This window comes from Myxine glutinosa, chromosome 4 (genome assembly GCF_964187855.1).
Source record: "Myxine glutinosa chromosome 4, kmMyxGlut1.1, whole genome shotgun sequence".
NCBI classification, from domain to species: domain Eukaryota; kingdom Metazoa; phylum Chordata; class Myxini; order Myxiniformes; family Myxinidae; genus Myxine; species Myxine glutinosa.
Window position 1 is genome coordinate 74,125,566 of NC_136264.1, and position 20,232 is coordinate 74,145,797.

The 20,232-nt window shown below is 43.6% G+C and overlaps 1 protein-coding gene across 8 annotated transcripts in view; it reads left to right on the forward strand.

The window, feature by feature from the left end:
- Positions 1-14,213, forward strand: part of TAFAZZIN (tafazzin, phospholipid-lysophospholipid transacylase) — a 62,261-nt gene extending 48,048 nt beyond the window's left edge. For 5 of the 8 annotated variants that reach the window (XR_010983984.2, XR_013623082.1, XM_068112568.2 and 2 more), the window contains one exon: positions 12,571-14,213. Coding sequence is in view for 6 of the 8 variants with exons in the window: in XM_068112568.2 (XP_067968669.1) it covers positions 12,571-12,699 (129 nt within the window). In the remaining 2 variants the exon portion in view is untranslated. Of the gene's footprint in view, positions 1-3,424; positions 3,645-12,570 lie in introns of those variants that run through there. The other 3 variants (XM_078775962.1, XM_068112567.2, XM_078775961.1) reach the window with 3 other exon arrangements.
- The last annotated feature ends 6,019 nt before the right edge of the window (positions 14,214-20,232 follow it).

The following is a 20,232-nucleotide window of genomic DNA, read 5'->3' on the forward strand; positions in this document are numbered from 1 at the left end:
TTGTAGGTGCATACGAGTTCAGGTGGGCCAAGGAAGGACTTTGCATAATGGAGGATGCCCATTCAGTGACTGACTTTGGAGGCCAACTTTGAAATGTGGTTTGCCCAAGAAAGATCATGGCTGATAGTGAAACCCCAGAAAGATTATGGCTGATAGTGAAACCCCAGAAAGATCATGGCTGATAGTGAAACCCCAGAAAGATCATGGCTGATAGTGAAACCCCAGAAAGATCATGGCTGATAGTGAAACCCCAGAAAGATCATGGCTGATAGTGAAACCCCAGAAAGATCATGACTGATAGTGAAACCCCAGAAAGATCATGGCTGATAGTGAAACCCCAGAAAGATCATGACTGATAGTGAAACCCCAGAAAGATCATGGCTGATAGTGAAACCCCAGAAAGATCATGGCTGATAGTGAAACCCCAGAAAGATCATGGCTGATAGTGAAACCCCAGAAAGATCATGACTGATAGTGAAACCCCAGAAAGATCATGACTGATAGTGAAACCCCAGAAAGATCATGGCTGATAGTGAAACCCCAGAAAGATCATGACTGATAGTGAAACCCCAGAAAGATCATGGCTGATAGTGAAACCCCAGAAAGATCATGACTGATAGTGAAACCCCAGAAAGATCATGGCTGATAGTGAAACCCCAGAAAGATCATGGCTGATAGTGAAACCCCAGAAAGATCATGGCTGATAGTGAAACCCCAGAAAGATCATGGCTGATAGTGAAACCCCAGAAAGATCATGGCTGATAGTGAAACCCCAGAAAGATCATGGCTGATAGTGAAACCCCAGAAAGATCATGGCTGATAGTGAAACCCCAGAAAGATCATGGCTGATAGTGAAACCCCAGAAAGATCATGGCTGATAGTGAAACCCCAGAAAGATCATGGCTGATAGTGAAACCCCAGAAAGATCATGGCTGATAGTGAAACCCCAGAAAGATCATGGCTGATAGTGAAACCCCAGAAAGATCATGGCTGATAGTGAAACCCCAGAAAGATCATGGCTGATAGTGAAACCCCAGAAAGATCATGGCTGATAGTGAAACCCCAGAAAGATCATGGCTGATAGTGAAACCCCAGAAAGATCATGGCTGATAGTGAAACCCCAGAAAGATCATGGCTGATAGTGAAACCCCAGAAAGATCATGGCTGATACTGAAACCCCAGAAAGATCATGGCTGATAGTGAAACCCCAGAAAGATCATGGCTGATAGTGAAACCCCAGAAAGATCATGGCTGATAGTGAAACCCCAGAAAGATCATGGCTGATGGTGAAACCCCAGAAAGATCATGACTGATAATGAAACCCCAGAAAGATCATGGCTGATGGTGAAACCCCAGAAAGATCATGACTGATAATGAAACCCCAGAAAGATCATGACTGATAGTGAAACCCAAGAGTTTGTGTGACTGAAATTCTTTGAGAGGATTGTTAAGAAAGTATATGGGAGGTTTTACCAGATGGTCCTTTTGGAGAGAGAGAGAGAGACTTTGACTTTTACATCCTTTTATTACAAAAATATCAAAAAGTATATTTTGTAAAAGTATAAATAAAACCATTTCACAAATCAAATGTAAAAAACAAGCAAAACCATTTCAAAGGGAACATTTACATGAAGACCATTAATACATCAAGAAAGGAAACAAGAAAATAATAGAGTGTTTTGTTCCTCACAAAAATTCATATTATGTTCGAGGAGTGATCAATCTGTGATCAACACACCATTTTGCACAGAGCAAAGCGCATTATTCAATGCCCATATGCTTTTAAAGATCAGTACTTTATCCATAGATGTATAGAAACAAAATTCCATTTTAAAACGGGCAAATACAAGCCCTTTAAAACAGGCCGGAAGGTTATCCGCACATCTTAAAGGATTTTCAATTTGCATTTTTCTCGTGCGATATATTGATTTCTTTGCCATGGCAACGAGATTTTGTCTGTTGGAGACAAAGCCAAAAATAAAAGAATTCAAGGTAAAGTTTAAAGAAAGCTTCGTGCACATTTCATGAAGCAAAACAAATAAAGGAATCAAGCGTGCACATTCAACATAAGCATGTGACAAGGTCTCAAGAGCACCACAGAAGGGACAATGGTCAGATATTTCAGGAGAAAAAACATGTAAGAGCTTATTAGTGGGTAATATCCAATTTGAGTACCAGTTCACTGGTAATTCCCTGTTTGTCGTTAAAGGCGGCAAAAAGGGTTGGCGTCAGGAAGGGCATCCGGCCGTAAAACATTGCTTCAAAAAGGGGACCGAAAAACAACAACAACCACGGTCCCCGAAAAAGGCCAACCCCCGCTTGCGGGGAAAAATGGCCTCTAAAGGTTGTTTTTTTTTTGTTTGTTTTTTATCCAATGTGCCAACCTCCACGACAGGTCGGCAGTTTTCTTCGGAATTAGTACATGATAATAGGCTTTCCAGTTAGGTTGGAAGGGGTATTCTGTAGGCAAGCAATTGTGCCACTTCCTCAACTGCCACGTTCCAAAGGAGGGCCGGATTGCTTTGATGCAGGCCTGGTATATAACACGATTTTCCAGACCTGCTGATCCAAAACGTATTTTTGGTAAATATTTTATTATTGTACCAGAATTCATTACAGTGGGGGTGAGTTCTAAATTTGGGAAACAGAGGCTTGGTTCACAAACAATTGGGCCATCACCAGTGCGAGGAGATTGCTCCCAGTGCACCTTAACTCTGCGGTATACGTTAAGTATTTCACATAGTACAGCAGATATTATGAGGTTAGACCGCATGCCAACTTTATTCGCAAGTGCTGCAGCACTTAAACATCTCTTGTTGTCAATCATTAGATCAGCAACGCTGTGGACACCATTCTGAACAAAATAATCAACAAAGGAGCGTTCCGTTCTTATTCTTTTGAAAAGAGAGTTGTAGAAAAGAGGCTCACTGAAAAACATCTCTTTGGTGTAGGAAACATAATCACGGTCGACCATGAAAACACGCCAAGCATTTAAAATTATATTGTAAAATGGTGGAAGCAGGGACAAATCAATACATTTCATGTTCATTAGAAATAGAACAGGTGAATAGTCTAACATGCCAGCTTGACGGAGGAGGAGGAGAGCAGTGGACCTCCATGCTAGGTCTGATGGACCATAGAGAAGCCGCCAGATTGAGGCGATGCCAAATGCCATTGCCCTGCATACGATGTCCACAAGACCATGCCCGCCTTCCTCTTAGGGAAGATTCAAGATCTCTGGAGGAAGCCAATGTTTTCCACTCCAGAAGAAGTTTATTATTGTCTTCTGTATATTCAGCAGAAAGTGTTCAGGAGGTGGAATGGCTTTGATTCTGTGCCACAGTATAGATGCTGCTAGATTGTTGATGACCAGGACTCGTCCCCGGTATGAAAGCAAAGCCAGCAACCCTTTCCATTTCCGCAGCTTTTGTTCGAGAGAGTCAGCGAGACCCTCCCAATTTTTCGCTTGTGTTGCTGCATCACCGATGAAAACACCAAGGTGCTTCATTCCATTGAGGGACCAGGTGAGGCGTTTCGGAAGGACAGGCATAGGCAGCTGGCATGAGCCCATCCACATCGCCTGGCACTTGTTCCAGTTTACCAAAGCTGAAGAAGCTAAACCTAACCATAACAGTCCAAGCAGTCCACCAGTTTCTTGATCTCATCGCTATTATGTACGATGACTCAAATATCGTCAGCATATGCAGAGACTTTCACAGGTCTTGTGAGCAAATTTCTGCATCCGGTTAAGATGCTGCGGACTTTGATTAAAAGAGGCTCAATGGTTAAAGAGTACAGAATACCGGATAAAGGACATCCCTGATGGATACCCCTTCCAACCTTTACAGGTGAAGTCAGTTCAGAGTTTACTCTGAGTATTGAGGAGATGCCATTATAGAGCAGTTTTACCAACAACAACACAACATGCATTTTAAGGCCATTTTCCCTGCTAGAGCGGGGGTTAGCCTTGCGGTCTCCATGACAATCTTCTCCATTTTGCCCTATTTTCTGCATCTCTCCTTGTTAACCCCCTTGCCCGCATTTCTTCTTCCACCATCTTTAGCCAAGTCTTTCTCAGTCTTCCCCGTCCTCTACTTCCTTCTACATTAATTTCCATCACTCTTCTCAACCAGTCACTTTCATCCTTCCTCAACACATGACCAAACCATCTCAACCTGTTCCTCTTCACAGCATCAATCACAGGCAATATTCCCAGCATCTTTCGCAATTTATCATTTGTCTTCCTCTCTCTCAACGATACTCCGCACATCCATCGAACCATTCGCATTTCCACCCTTTCCAGCCTTCATTGCTGCTCTACGTTCATTACCCATGTCTCGCTCCCATAAATCATAACACTTCTCACACATGCAGCATACACCTTTCCCTTCAGCTTCAGCGACACTCTCCTCCTCATCAGCACGCCACTCAGTTCCCGAAACTTCTTCCATGCACATCTCACTCGAGCAACCGTTGCCGAGTCTGATCCACCTTCTCCATTCAGCATGTCTCCGAGGTAGCAAAATGTTTTCACACCTTCCAGCTTCACGCCGTCTCCAAGATCCAACTCAACATTTCCTCCATCTGCAGCTCCCTCTGTGCACACCTTACATTTGAATGTAGCTGCCACACTGGTAAATGACCCTCTCAGACCACTACATTTTTGATGAACCCACTCAGCGCACATTGTACATTGAATGGAGTTCACTCCGACACCCTTCCTGCACACAGCACATGGCCACTTCCCAGTTCTTTCCACCTCACCACATGCTTTACCACTTGCCATCACCTTCATCTTTCCGATATTCACCTTCAGACCTTTTGTCTCCATACATTCCTTCCACTTGTTCATCTTTTCCTTCAGTCCATCCATACTTTCCGCAATCAACACCAGATCATCTGCATACAACAACTCCCACGGTAAACCCTCCTTTACGTTCTGAGCCAGCACCTCCATCACAGCTACAAATAGTAGTGGACTTAGTACCGACCCCTGATGCACTCCCACCTACACTTCAAACTCACCACTGTTCCCGTCCTTCGTCCTTACAGCTGTGCGCGCTCTTTTGTACATTGCCATCACTACTCTGATCAACCATTCCTCCACTCCTAACTTCCTCAATGCCCATGTCAATACTTTGCATGGAACCCTATCGAATGCTTTCTCCAGATCAACAAACCCAAAAAACAACTTCTTCCTCTTCTCCATGTACTTCTCCTGCAACTGCCTCACAATGAAAAGCGCATCTGTCGTTCCTCTTCCTGGCATAAATCCAAACTGCATTTCGTCGATCTTCACTTTCTTCCTTATCCTCCTCTCCAACACCCTTTCCAATACCTTCATTCCATGCTCCAATAACTTTATCGCTCGGTACGAGCCACACTCCAGAGGGTCACCTTTCCCCTTGTATAGAGGGACGAGGGTACTCAGTTCCCAATCCACTGGAATGCGGCCTTCTTTCACCACCAGATTACAGATCTCTGTCATTCTCTTCACACCCCAACTTCCTGCTGCCTTCAACATATCTCCCACAACTCCCGTCGGCCCTCCCGCTTTTCCACTCTTCATTGCTTTTATCGCTTCCTCAACTTCCTTCTCAGTTATCTTCTCTGCCGGTCCTAAAACTGGGTTACTCTCTATGTTGCCATCCCATTCATTCTCTGTATTCAACAGCATTTCCATATATCTTTTCCATCTTCCTTTAATTCCATCTGGGTCGACAACGATTTGTCCCACTTCATCCTTCAAGCAACTCACCCCCATCACATCACACCTCTCTTTCGCTATGTGCTTTGCAATCCTGAATACTGCTTTCTGACCCTCTTCCGAATCCAAGCATTCTCCGAACATTTTCCTACATGCCTCCTGCGCCTTTGCTACCTCTTTCTTTGCAGCCTTCCTGGCTGCCTTATAACTTTCATGCTCTGCTGTTTCTGCTCCCGTACCCCTCGCCTTCTGCCACTTCTTGAACTTCTTCCTCTTCTCGTCAATCCTCTTTCCAACTTCATCATCCCACCACCATGTTTCCGAGTGCCTCGGTGGTCCTTTTGTCCATCCACATACCTCACCAACGGCTCCCAACAGACTAGCTTTCATTGACATCCAACCACTTTCAAGCTCAACCACATCATCCTCTACCCTACTCAGCCTCTCTTTTAATGCCTCCCTTACTGTCACCTCTTTCAACCTCCACACCTTCATTTTCGGTTGGTACTTCACCCGCCGAGCTCTCCTCGCACCTTCCACCCTTATGTCGCAGACAACCAAGTGGTGCTGTGAAACAGCCTCCTCCCCCGGGATCACCTTTGTGTCCCAGAGGTGCCCCCTATCTCGCCTACGCACCATCAGGTAGTCAACGGTTGTCGTCGACCCACCTGACGTGTATGTAACAAGCTTATTATCCTCTTTCTGGAACTGAGTATTACAAATCAACAAATCAGCTCCATCAGCAAACTCCAAAATCCTTTCACCTTCTCCATTTCTCACACCATATCCCTAACCCCCATGAACTCCCTCAAAACCATCCATACTCCTTCCCACATGTCCATTCAGGTCTCCTCCCACCACAACAACCTCCTCATCTTTCACGTTTTCCATCAGCTTCTCTGAAAAGTATTGAGGAGATGCCATTATAGAGCAGTTTTACCATGGAGAGGAAAACAGGACCAAGTCCAAAACACTCTAGGACCTTGAATAGATATACATGACTTACACGGTCAATAGCCTTCTCTTGGTCAAGCACAATCAAACCAAGATTGTCATTTTTTATTTTACACACATCCCAAAGATCTCTTAATAAAAAAATGTTATCGTGTATCTGTCGGTTAGGGATACAAAAAGACTGATCACTTTGAATCAACAACTCTAGAAGTGGGGCGATGCGTCGAGCTAGAACTTTAGAAAATATTTTATAATCTGAAGTTAGAAGAGAGATTGGATGCCAATTATCAATGAGCTGAGGGTCTCCTTTCTTAGGTAATAAACTAATTACTGCTCTTCGGCAGCTCATCGGCAAGTCACCACAACGTAATGAACTATTGAAGACCTCTAATAGTTCTGGGCCTAATAAGGGCCAAAAGGATTTATAAAAATCTATTGGGAGGCCGTCCAATCCAGGAGATTTACCCGAAGGTAAAGAAGCAAGGGAAAGTGTAAGCTCTTCCAAGGAAAGTAAGGAGCCAAGCTGATCCCTTTGAGCAGCACTTAGCATGGGTAGGTCAGATGTGAAATAACTTATTGAGCCATCGTCAACATCATTAGCCATAAACAAGCCTGAAAAGAAGTTATAAACCTCCCTCTTTATATTATCTTGTGACGTCACAGTGTTCCCAGTTGAGAGCTTTAAGGTTTCAATTTGCCTTTGATTGGTAGTCTTTTTATCAAAATGGGAAAAAAAATTTGGTCGATGCATCTAAATTATATAGCTGATCCATCCGTAGACGGACCATTGCACCTTTTGCTTGGTATTCGACTAGGTTTTTAGTAGAGTCTTCTTTTCCATAAGCAAATGATTATATTTGTTCTATTGGGGTTATTTGCCACGTCAGTTTGCAACTTCATTATTTCCTTTTCTCGTGCGAACCTCTCCCTTTTTACACTAAAAGAAAAGAAATAGTTAAACTGTTGGCAAAAGACAGTGATCTGTGCCTTAGCGTAGTCCCACCATAATATCGGGTTATCAAAATTATTCCTTCTTTCTTTGAGGCTAATCCAAAACACTTTGAAGGACTGGTTGAGAAGAGTGATGGAAATGAATGTAGAAGGAAGTAGAGGACGGGGAAGACCGAGAAAGACTTGGCTAAAGATGGTCGAAGAAGAAATGCGGGCAAGGGGGTTAACAAGGAGAGATGCAGAAAATAGGGCAAGATGGAGAAGATTGTCATGGGGACCGCAAGGCTAACCCCCACTCTAGCAGGGAAAATGGCTTTAAAATGCATGTTGTTGTTGTTGTTGTTGTTTACAGAAAACAAAATGAAGCCTTCAAAGAAAAGAACACCTTCCCTACAGTCAAACATGGAGGAGGTTCAGTGATGTTTTGGGGTTGCTGTGCTGCCTCTGGCACTGGGTGCCTTTTATGTGTGCATGGCATCATGAAATCAGGAGATTAGCAAGGCATTTTGGAGTGCAATGTTCAACCCAATGTCAGAAAGATGGGTCCCCATCAAAGATCATGGGTCTTGCAGCAGGACAATGACCCCAAACACACTTCAAAAAGCCCCCAGGAATGGTTCAAGACAAATCGCGGGACTGTTTTGAAGTGGCCAGCAATGAGTCCAGATCTAAATCCCATTGAACACCTGTGGGGAGATCTGAAAACAGCAGTTGCGAGAAGGCACCCTTCAAATCTGGGAGAACTGGAGAAGTTTACACTAGAAGAGTGGGCCAAACTGCTAGTAGAGACGTGTAGAAAGCTCATTCATCGCTATTAGGAAGCACTTGACTGCAGTTATTTTGTCCAAAGGCTGGAAGCACTACCCAAAATTAAGTCTTGGGTGTCAATAATTTTGTCAATGCCATTTCTTTTTATTTTCTGATTTAAAAGGATATATTAAGTTCTGAATCAAAAACAAAGGTTCTGCAATATTAACAGTGAAATAAAGAATTGTGGACACCAAATACTTTTGTCAATTTCAATTTATTTTTCGAGAAAATTGTGAGTTATTTGAAAAAAGTGTAAGGGTGCCAATATTTTCCAAACTTGAAACACCCACTTGGGGGAGGGGATTTTGCAATAGTTGTGGCAAATATATTTTGTGCCATGGCTAGTAATGCCCCCTATCTCCAACAGGGGTCAATAAACTACTTCCACTGTGCCACGTGTATGTGCAAAAATCGCAAATCGCCTTCCCTCTCCCCCCCACCCCCATCTCTCTGTGGGGGGAGTGTGCGTATACATATGAGTTGACCCTGTGTACACCCAGCACCTATGCAAAATTTGGTCAACATTGGCTCAGCCGTGTTTTTTTCTATTATTATCAGATTATGCATGATGCATACATAAGTACAGAGAATTGCTCAGAGTATTTCTTCTCAATAACCTCATAGAGTGGGTCCCGGTGTCCCACCGTCCATTTGTAAGTGCAGGTACATACATACGTACATCTGTTACGACTTGAGTAAAACATCTCACAAATTATCCAACCGATATGGGCCAAATTTGGTACGATGCATCAGGACAGCAAGGTCTCATGGGTTGTGCTCCGGATCCAGATGCGCCCCCTAGGAAGGGGATAAAAAAGGTGGATTGTGCCCTAAATATTGGTATTTCATTCATAAATCTTCTCAGAACCCGCCAGACAGATCCAGACCAAACTCGCCACGAGGCATTGGGGCCTTGCCCTAACTTTGAAGTGTGCTCCTCATGGTCGTATCTCCCCCAGAGAGGGGGCCATGGGCACCTTCCCTGAATCCCCCATTTTCACTAAAACATCTTCTCCACAACTACCTGAGCAATACGGACTAAATTTGGTACAATGCATCAGGACAGTAAGGTTTCATAGGGTTGTGCTTCCCATCCGGATCTGCCCATTTTGAAGGTGGTAAAAGGGGGGGAGGTTGCCTCAAATTTTGGTATTTCATTCAAACACCTTCTTCACAGAAACCGACAACTGTTCCAGACCAAACTATCCATGCAACATCGTGACCTTAAGTTGTGCTCCCCATGGCCGTATCTCACCTGGAAAGGGGGCCACGAGCTCCCTCCCCTAATCCCTCATATTCACTAAAACATATTTTCCTCACAAAATACATGACAGATATGGACCAAATTTAGTACGATATATCAGATCAGTAATGTCTCATGGGGTTGTGCTCCACATCTGGACCCCCCCCCCCCCTTAAAAGAGGCTGAAAAAGGGGGGGGGGGTCATCAAATTCAGGTAATTTAGTTTTAAATCTCAGAAAGTATGGGGAAATAACCGTCAGTCCCCCCACGGTGCTATTTTCTATATAGTAGGATTTTTTTTTTTTTTTTTTTTGTATACTGAATCGAGGCTCGTGAAAAAACTAACATTTATTTCACAAACAAATCAACCAGACAAACAAGATATATAAAAAGAGGGAGCGGAAGACAAGATGGGGAGAGAAGGGGAAGCACACAAACACAACATTTGAGAGCAGGGAGATGTGTGGGAGGGAGAGGGCTTGGGGGGAGGAGGCGTGGGAAGGGGGGGGGGGGGTGGGAGGGAGAGGTATAAAACACAAGGACACCAAGGACTTCCAGGACAGAAGTTGGTATTTCAAAAAAGTGGATTTGGGGTGAAATTAGCGGGCGTAGAAAAGATCAAGGTTTTGGATGGGGGAAGATAAGAGATGGTGGTGAACAGCTGTTTTAAAGACCTGGAGGGTGGAGTGGGATTGAAGAGAGTGAGGGAGTTTGTTCCAGAGGTGGGAGAAAAGAGGAATGAAGGAGTGAAGGTGAGCAGAGAGTCTTGATGGAGAGAGCATGTGGAGTTTTGTTGCAGCTCTTGCATATTAATTGGCAGAGATTGGCGTTTCCGCACCTCTCAGTCCACATGTTCTCTGTCATGTATGATGGTGTTCATGTCATGACCCTGTGACGCCCAGAACAGAAACAGAATATTATTAATTTGATGCCTTCATGGGTTCAAGCACCGCATGATACCAAAGGACATGCTATCAGATACTAATATGCATAGTCCATTTGATTGTGTCCATATCACAGATTGTGAAAATGAAGTTTGTTTGTTTTTACCATCAGGGGTGATAATTTTATTCTGGGAGGGCACTACTGAAATTTACATTTATGTTTATTTAAATTACTAGGGCGTGCCCGCACGTACGGGCACGCCCGTACGTGCTTGCCCGTACGTGCGTGCAAAAAAACATGCGTGCAAACAACAACAACAAAAAAAAACTTTGAAACCACGTGGCAGTAACGACCACAGAACCCCCCCTCTATTTACATGAAATGGTTTGGTCCATTCGCAAAGCCAAAGCGAACGACCACAGAACCCCCCCCCCCCCCCCTCTATTTACATGAAATGGTTTGGTCCATTCGCAAAGCCAAAGCGAACGGCTTGCGAGTACGGTGACCATACCTTGGGAACCACTTGTCCGATTAATTTCAAACCTTGAAAAGGCACATCCTCGGGTCCCCAGCAATATACCTGGCAAGTTTCAAGTATATCGGACCGGTAGTTGTCGAGAAACAGCGGTCGCATACATACATACAGACAGACACACACACACACACACACACACACACACACACACACACACACACACACACACACACACACACACACACACACACACACACAGAGATTACTGGAATTATAGATAGATACACTGGACTACAAAATGTGAATGTTTCATGATATTTGTTGTATTATATCACCTTTATCTATCAATATCGTTGAAATGAAGATCAAATAGCTGTATGTTGAAATATGTTGAAAAAGTCAAAACTTTACATGGGGTGTACTTACTTTTTCACGTGACTGTATATCATCTGTGTTTGCCTATGGTCTACGTTTCCCAGGTAATAATAATATCCGTTAATAAAGGAATATAATCTGCGTTTCCTGGGTCTCAAAGGTCCTACAATTCCGTCACGATCTCTTGTGGGAATGATCACTTGCTTCTGTCGTAAACTTCACCAATGTGAATCCCAATTGGTTGACCGCAAACAATAAACCACCTTTGGAGGCCATTTTTCCCCGCAGAGCAGGGGTTGGCCTTTTTGGGGCACCTCGGCCCCCTTTTTGAAGCAATATTTTACAGCCGGATGTCCTTCCTGCCGCCAACCCTGTTGGTCGCCTTTTGTGTCACACAAGGAATTACCAGTGATCTGGTACTCAATTTGCCGACCTCAGAAGGATGACAGGCTGAGTCAACCCCCCTGGCGTTAATTCAGCGATCGACCGGGATTCTAACTCAGGATCCTAGGATCCCAAGCCAGCACCCTAACAGCTAAGCCATTGACAGCAAACAATGAGGTGTGAAATAAATAAATAAATGAAGCCTTAAAATTTTGATTCTTTTTTTAAAGTTGATCTGCTGCAATGCGATTACTGTTGCGAATGTCCAAGTCGCAATATGCCATCCATTGCCAATAACTCAAAAATGTGAAATTCCCTTGGCAATTCCCGGCTCCCACCGAGCAACTCGCATTTCTCTCCATTGACTCTCAGAGCTGCCTGATAACCTCTTACAGCTTCATTCCTAAAGCCGTATGAAGATGTCACCTTCCTTACAACTATGGATAAACCTTGAATGAACATGAAAAAGCCTTTATATGTCATGAAGTGAGGCGATGTGATCCAATGAAACCACAACTACAACTCTGCTGCCTGCCTTTTCCCTTGTTTTTCTTTGCCAGTGACTAATGCTTTTGGTTTGTTTGTAACAACAACTTTGGCATTTGTAGTGTCAGAAAGCAACTTGTTTGCAGAAATGCAGAACAATTATCTGCATGATTTGATCAATCGAATGCTGCTGTTGTGAATTGAGATTGAAGGTATTTAGTTGAAGGTGAAAATATTATAGTTTGACAACAGCGACAGCACACACATACTGTATGCCTTGCTCTTTTGCTCTTTTCCTAGTTGGAGGTGCGAAAAGCCGTTGCTGATTTTGTACAAGAGCAGCTCCGAGCGTTGAAGGCCCCAGCTGAAGCGTTGCACCGCGTCTGCACCACCAGTGCGCACCAATCACGGCAGTCCTGCACGGTGTAACCCAGGATCTATCTACCTTTAAATGATTCTGCCTCGATGACCAGGTCCTGCCCCACCCCTTCCTACTGACCCCTTACCTCAATGATCAGATTAATTTTCAAATTGCGCCACAAATTGCAGATGCTGGGTTCAGGGGACAACTTGGTATTGACGGACGTGCCGTCAACATGTACTGCGTCAGGCGGTGCAGTTCACAGAAATGGAGGCTTCTTCTTCTTCAGGCCAGCGCGTTGGTTTCTGAAACCACACTGTGGAGTAACTACATTGTCAACTTCCATTTTGGCATGATCAACCTCAGCCTGTAGATGCTGAGGCAGTCGCATTGGTTTTATCCTGATATATTCACAAACAAGGAGAGATCAGGCAAAGTGCAAGTTTGTGCCTGTCGCTCCAAACCTGCATGGGACATTGGGACATCTCAGGCCTTTTTTGCAGTCATATTATAGCTGTTAATTTAATTTCCTGGTGAGGGCATAATATCTATGGAATGCTGAGGCTGCATAAGAGTGCTTCGAGAAATTGGATTTATATTGAAGCAATGAGCATATTTAACAAAGAAAAACATTTGCATGGAAAAAGGTAATGGCATTGCCGGTGAAACTTTACATGGGTGTGGGAGCGTATACATTCAACAAAAAGGCCCAAAGCAAACATGAAGGTCATTTCCTGTGTCAATATTTGCCCTTTCATTCAAAGAACGAGGTGAATGCAAAGTATCAGGTTATTTCTGTACCAAATTATGCCAGGTCTGAGCCTGGCAATGGAATGCGGTCGCAAGTCCAAGGCCTTGAAAACAACCTTGACTTGTACATTTCTGCTGTGCTGTATATCTACATTCTGAACGAGAAAAACTCGACAGACTTCTCTTTTTGTTACACACATTGTGTTTACCTTTAGCTGTATGTACACCGAGAATGGAATGCGCTGGTTATTTGCATTTTCGTAAAACAGTTACAGGTGTCCACTTTGACCTGGGCATCGGGGCACGGTTTTGAAACGCTCAGATTGGAAGGCTGACCTTGCGTAATGGTTGACTGAAGATTGTGCCAGGAGTCGATCGAAATCACAACAAGGGCAGCACCACACATCAGCAGGCAGGTCTAATAGTTATTACAGTTAGTTGGGAAAGGGTTGGGTTAATGATGATGATGATTTATCACTTTGTCTTTTTTTTTTTAAACCCATACATTCTATATTATACATCCAGGTAGCTGCACAGTTTTTTGGTTACAAAGCTTCTCTCCCCAGATTCACAGACTGTGACACATTTAATGACCACATATATTTTTGTATTGACTGTGCAACTCAGAAATCATTTTCTTTGTTCTATCTCTTGGTCCGCACCAGCCCCCGCCCCAACCCGTTTCACATTTTAGTAATTGTCAAATTACACAAATTTATTTGAATTAATAAAGTGCCACACCCTTTTTCTCTTTTCTTCCTGCAGGTACACAATATACTTGTGTTGTTACCCTGTGTCCGTGAAATGTTAATAAATTTGACGCATTCATAAATGTTGACGGCCCATGTTTATGATAAATTTTGAACATGATTCGGAACATGAATAGGAAGACAAGTTCGCCGTTTTACCGTACCTTGGCTCAAAATTCGTCCCGATCGCACATGCGCAGAGGAATGAGAATATTTTTACTCTGCCTGCCTGGCATTCAAACAAAATTGAAAATCATTCAAAACGGGAAACTTGGTGTTTTGAAGGACAACACAAAGGACACAAACAACAGGCACGAATAACTAATGTTACGTGTTTGATGGGGTGGTGTAATAGACGCTGGGGAAAACGGCGGTAAAAACCAGAATTAATTTATTTATAAGCCTTTTTTTTGTATACACTATACAGGATCGAGGCTCGTGAAAGAGCTAACATTTATCACACAAAAAAAATCAAACAGACACACAAAACATATAATAAGGGTAGTGGTAGACAACATGGGGAGAGAAGGGGAAGCACGCAAACACAACATTTGAGAGCAGGGACATCGGGAGATCTGTGGGAGGGCTTGGGGGGAGGAGGTGTGGGAAGGGGGGAGGGGTGGGAGAAGTATAAAACAAAAGGATACTGCAAGGACCTCCAGGAAGGAAGTTGGTATTTCAAAAAAGTGAATCTGGGGTGAAATTAGCGGGGGTAGAAAAGATCAAGGTTTTGGATGGGGGAAGATAAGAGATGGTGGTGAACAGCTGTTTTAAAGACCTGGAGGGAAGAGAGGGATTGAAGAGAGTGAGGGAGTCTGTTCCAGAGGCAGGAGAAAAGAGGAATGAAGGAGTGAATGTGAGCAGAGAGTCTTGATTTTGGCAGTTTAACCATAAGAGGGTTGCTGGCAGATCTTGTGCGGCCTGCAGGAATATTTGAGGGACAGAGCCCAGAGAGAGCTGGGGGAGCAAGGCCGTTCATTCATCACTTTAAACATTCATTTAAACTGAATTATATACTTGAAGACTGGAATACAAATCGCCTTCATAATACTTCCAAGAACTATGCTATATATCGATATACCGTGGGACCCTGCTATTCGTGGGGGATACGTTCCTGGAAAATCGGCGAATAGCGAAACCGCGAATAATGGGGCATTGTTTCAATGGAAAAAGGGGGGATAGGTTCCTGAGATGAAAATTTGCGAATGGAGAGGAACAAACCGCGAATGGCAAGGCAAAATCCGCGAATGGTGAGGTAAAATCCGCAAATAGTCAGGCAAATCCAGAGAATGTCAACGATAATCCACGAAGGTTGATGAAAGTCCCGCGAATGTATGCCGTGGCATTGTTTCAATGGGGGAAAGAGGGATAGATTATAGATTCCTGGCGGTTCCCGATTCATAGAGCCAAATTTTTTAAGTTTTAAATGTTTTCGACTACAAATGCACATGATTGCAGTTTCACAAAAAATGCATTAAAAAAAAACGATGAAAAGTCTAACAGCGGCGTAGCCGGGCTTGTAAAATATTATAAACCACAAACACATATGATTAGCTTTTTAAACAGTCGCTAATGCTGTTTATAACATTAAACAAAGAAATTTGGAGGAATCCCGACATCCGTGAGGTGAGTTTTACTTACAGAACTGGGCGAAGATCTACTGTAATCTATATACCCCACAAGGGTTGGAGGTGTCCTCATTTACCAAGCAGCTAGCTAGCGCTTGCCAAGCCAGCCGTTCCTTAATGGTTTTGAATGGAGTGCTTGCTCTAATGCTTTAACCACTTGGCGATCTCTCCACAAGAAACTTGGTAAATGAACACACACCCAATGTTCTTGAGACCCCACCATAGAGAGACTGTAATATATGTACCCCAAAGACGAATGACCTTTCCTGCCGCTCTCGAAGTGAGCAGGTGTTTACGCCGTAATGACATGGTATACGTAATGACGTAGCATGACGGCCGGACACAAAACTTCCGCTACTTTAATATATATATAAGATATATATTTAACCTCCAGTAACGTTGCAGTCACTACAAAGGGATTAGTGTTACGATTAGATTTACTATAATAATAACGTTACATTATTATTATGAAAATTATATATATATTTTTAAACCGAGGTGAATTCCTTACTTCCGCGGTTACACCGCTTCAATCCGTCAACTTTCCATTCATGACATTGGGATTAAAGTGTTATGGTTATATTTACTATAATATTATTATTCCTACGAAAACGATACTACTGAGACGATACCACTGTATAAAGAAACCTGGGTTTAATTTGTCCGAAGCGGCAGGTGAGTCATAACGCCTAAGCCCTAAGGCCTATACGTACCGACCATATTGTTGGAAGAGACGTAACGCCGATGCTTTTGATATTTGATGATCATTTTAACAATCGGTTTGTTTGTGTTTCACACTGAATGAAAAACGTGAAGGTAGAGCATGGCAATTGTGATATATGACAGGTTCGACTATATGTTCGGCAATAACGGCATATTAATCAAAATGGCGGTGCGTGGAGAGTCAGCCGCAGCACCGCCATAATGACATCAGACGTAATCACATCACCCTGTTATGTGACCAGTTTCTCAGCTCTGATTGGTATACGTTTGAGAGGACATACATACATACATACATACATACAGACGGACAAACACTGTTCTCGACGGCTCTGCCTGATGGGCCACGCCGTAAAAAAGAAAAAGAAAAAAAGGACAACACCAGGTACCATTTCCAATTTATTGAAGGAATACGCTTACAGTTTATTAAAAGTGCTTAACCATACCGTAAAGTGAAAGTAAAAAAAACAACACAACACCATCATGTACCATTTCAAATGTTTATTTTACAAACACATGCAACTTTCAAATGATGATGATGATTAATTAAAATCCCATAAATTTCTCGAACTCTGAGGGGACCCAAATGATGGTGCAGCAAAATCGTACACGAAGGGAGAGGTAGGAGAAGGTGAGGATGCTGGTAAGGACGCTGAGAATGCAGCAGGAGAGGGTGTTGATGGTCTTGATGTGTTGGGAGCAGGGCTGAAGAAATGGGTAATGAGGAGCTGCCTGACAAGATTGCCCAACATTTTTATGTAGCTCTTTGTACCGGAGGAGCGCATCATCCAAGGCCCTCTTGAACTTGAGGTACCTCTCCACGACTGGGTCAGCGTCTTGCATCCTGTCGACAATCGCCCGCATGTCCTGCAGCACCTCGTCCAGGAACTAGACTGTGAGGTTGGACCTCAGCACCTCTTCATCACTGCTAACCTCCTCTCCCTCCTCGGAAACGTTTGCAATGGTCTCCAACTCGTCCTCAGTGAGCGAGTTTAGGGAACGGTTCAGCATCATGGTTTTCAGCATGAAGTCCCTCGTCTGCGTGTTGTCCTCGATCCATATTCTGAGAGTCTTCTCCATCCTTTCCATGTGGACATTCTGGACATGGGTGACCACCTTCGCACTCAATACAGCTCTCGCTGAAGCTTTCTCACGAATCGCTTCTCCTTCATCCATATGTAGCGAACGGTGGATTTGCTGATGCCATAATGCCTGCCCACAGCGGCTGCACTCTCTCCTCTCGAAAGCCGGTCGAGCAGACCACTTTCTCGCTCCGACACATTACTTTTTTCTTCCCTTTGGTAGTCGACACATCTCCGGCACTGGTCTTGCGCTTGGGAGCCATGATTGAACGATGAGCACAGCAAGAGTCAAAAACGCAGGTCAAAGCAACGGGACGAGAACTATGATCAGGATCGCGGACAGTCTGTATCTGTAGGAATGCGAGCATTGTGGGTATCTGCGGGAGGGGTGAATACTCTGCCCATTTTTTGTGGGGGATGTTATCGGATGATGCCGTATTGAGTCTATCTGCTAATTTCACGAATAGATTTAATGAAGCATTTGCATTCTATAATTCACGGGGTTGACTTGTTTTCGTAGCTGGCGGAACATGCCGCGAAGCTCTCTGTTATAGTCTGGCTAAAATTCGCAGTAGCCCACAGCAGTGAATGTATAAGCATGTCATGCTCACGGCTTGTAGATGTTTTTTTGCATACGTATGTCCAGCTGCTTTATACATGGCTGGTGAAAGATGGGTTTTGTAAATACGGTACCGTACAGGTATGTCAGGCTAGCAGCTGCAGAAGCAGGTCATGCTCGTGGCTCGTAGAAGATTTTTTTTTGCGTATGTCCACCTGCTTTAGGCAAGGCTGGTGAACGATGGGTTTTATAAATACCGTATGTCAGGCTAACGGCTTGTGAAAAAAAAAATTGCGCCCCTGAAAAACCGCGAATTCGTGAAACGCGGCCACGAATAGGAAAAAAACCCCGTGATTTCACGGAACACGGCCGCGAATAGAGAAACAGGTCGCATTTTATCACCCGCGAATATGCGGAATCTGCGAATAGCGTAACCGTGAATAGTGGGGGTCCGACTGTATGAGCGGGCATGGCATGTGTGTTTCGCATGAGAGGGCAAGGCATGTTTGTTTCGGTGTGAAGAAGAGGCCGTCAATATGGCCATGTATGATGCTGATTGACGCTGCATTCGATGGTAATCAGTAAAACTTCTACGTACGAAGCATGGGCTGTCAACACAATAACCCCCTCAAAACCCTGAAAATCATCATCTCCATCACCTCATCTTGATCATCAACATCGCCATCGCATTATTGGATCAGGTTCATCTTCATTATTATTAAAGGTAAGTTTCACGATCTTAATAACTCAAGAAAACTAAAACGGCACTCAGTAGAGAGCATACCTCCACCTGGTTGGCCATATCTCCCAACGGTGAAGAATCACTTAAGAAATTAAATAATTCTCATATCCGAATACATATTCAGATCTTCTTGTCTGACACCCAACTGGTCCATTAAGTTTCGTCTAAATACGTCCACAACCTTTTGAGATATCCTGCTATGTATCGTTTTTGGCCCGATCTCCCAATGGTGAAGAATCACTTTAAAAATTCTAGTAGCCGGATCCGGATCTTCACCATAATCTAATCATTTCGCCCTTGTCACACATGCTACCTCTCTGCCAAATTCCGTCCGAATCCTTCTACAACCTTTTGAGATATTTTGTTCACAAACGGACAGACAAACGGACAGTCAGACAGGGGTGAAAACATAACCTCCATCCACCTTTGGTGGCGGAGGTAATATACTTTTTTAAATTTTATTAATACAGGAAAATAAGCCTAATGTTGGCTTAATGAGTAAAGTGGCTGGTTGACAGATTTAGGGTCTTGAGTTCACGTTGTATTGTTAAATAACATCAGGTGGGTTGACTCAACCTGTCATCAATCCAAGCTTGGCTAAATGATTATTAGCTGATTGAAGACAGGGGGCACTGCATCAGTGGCACAGCTGCACTCCCAACAATTATGCAACCAGCAGCCATTGGCTACATATGAAATAAAAACTGAAGAAAAAATACTTTATTTTATGTTCTTAACTGTTTTATTATTGAAAATAAACAGCACAAAAACGATGCACACACATGTTAATTCAGGGTATAGTTTGGAGAAAGTCCCTAATCCTATTTTCCCCATTACCCCATAAGTTTGCGGATTTGCGGTTCACGGTGATTTTCAAGAACATAACCCCTGCGAACAGCAAGGCCCTCCAGTATATACCTGAACACTGCACAGAGTATCGTGTTCTATGAACTCTAGTTTTTCTAGATTTATCGTTTAAAATGGTTTATGAGGAAGGTTGCAAATATAAGAAATCTGTCTTCCTTTTTATTTTTTTTACAGGCCTTACATAGGCTCGTGGAAGTGTCACATGCAAACCAATCCAGACGGAGATGTTAGAAAAAGAACTTGACGACTTTTAACATGACACCAAGACAGCTGTTCACATTGTCAGAAGTAACTTCCCAGGGCACTGGGTGTCGGCGATGCCATCTTGCGATGTCCTGCCCGACGTAGCCCAGGCTTTTCTCTCTGTAGTCGGCGGGGCAAGTAAGAAGACATTTCCTCCTACCCATGAAATGTCGGATGTTTACACACACACACCCACCCCTACACAAATTTTTTTTTTTTTTTTTTTTTGGCAAGGAACGGGCACCCACGTACGGGCACGTC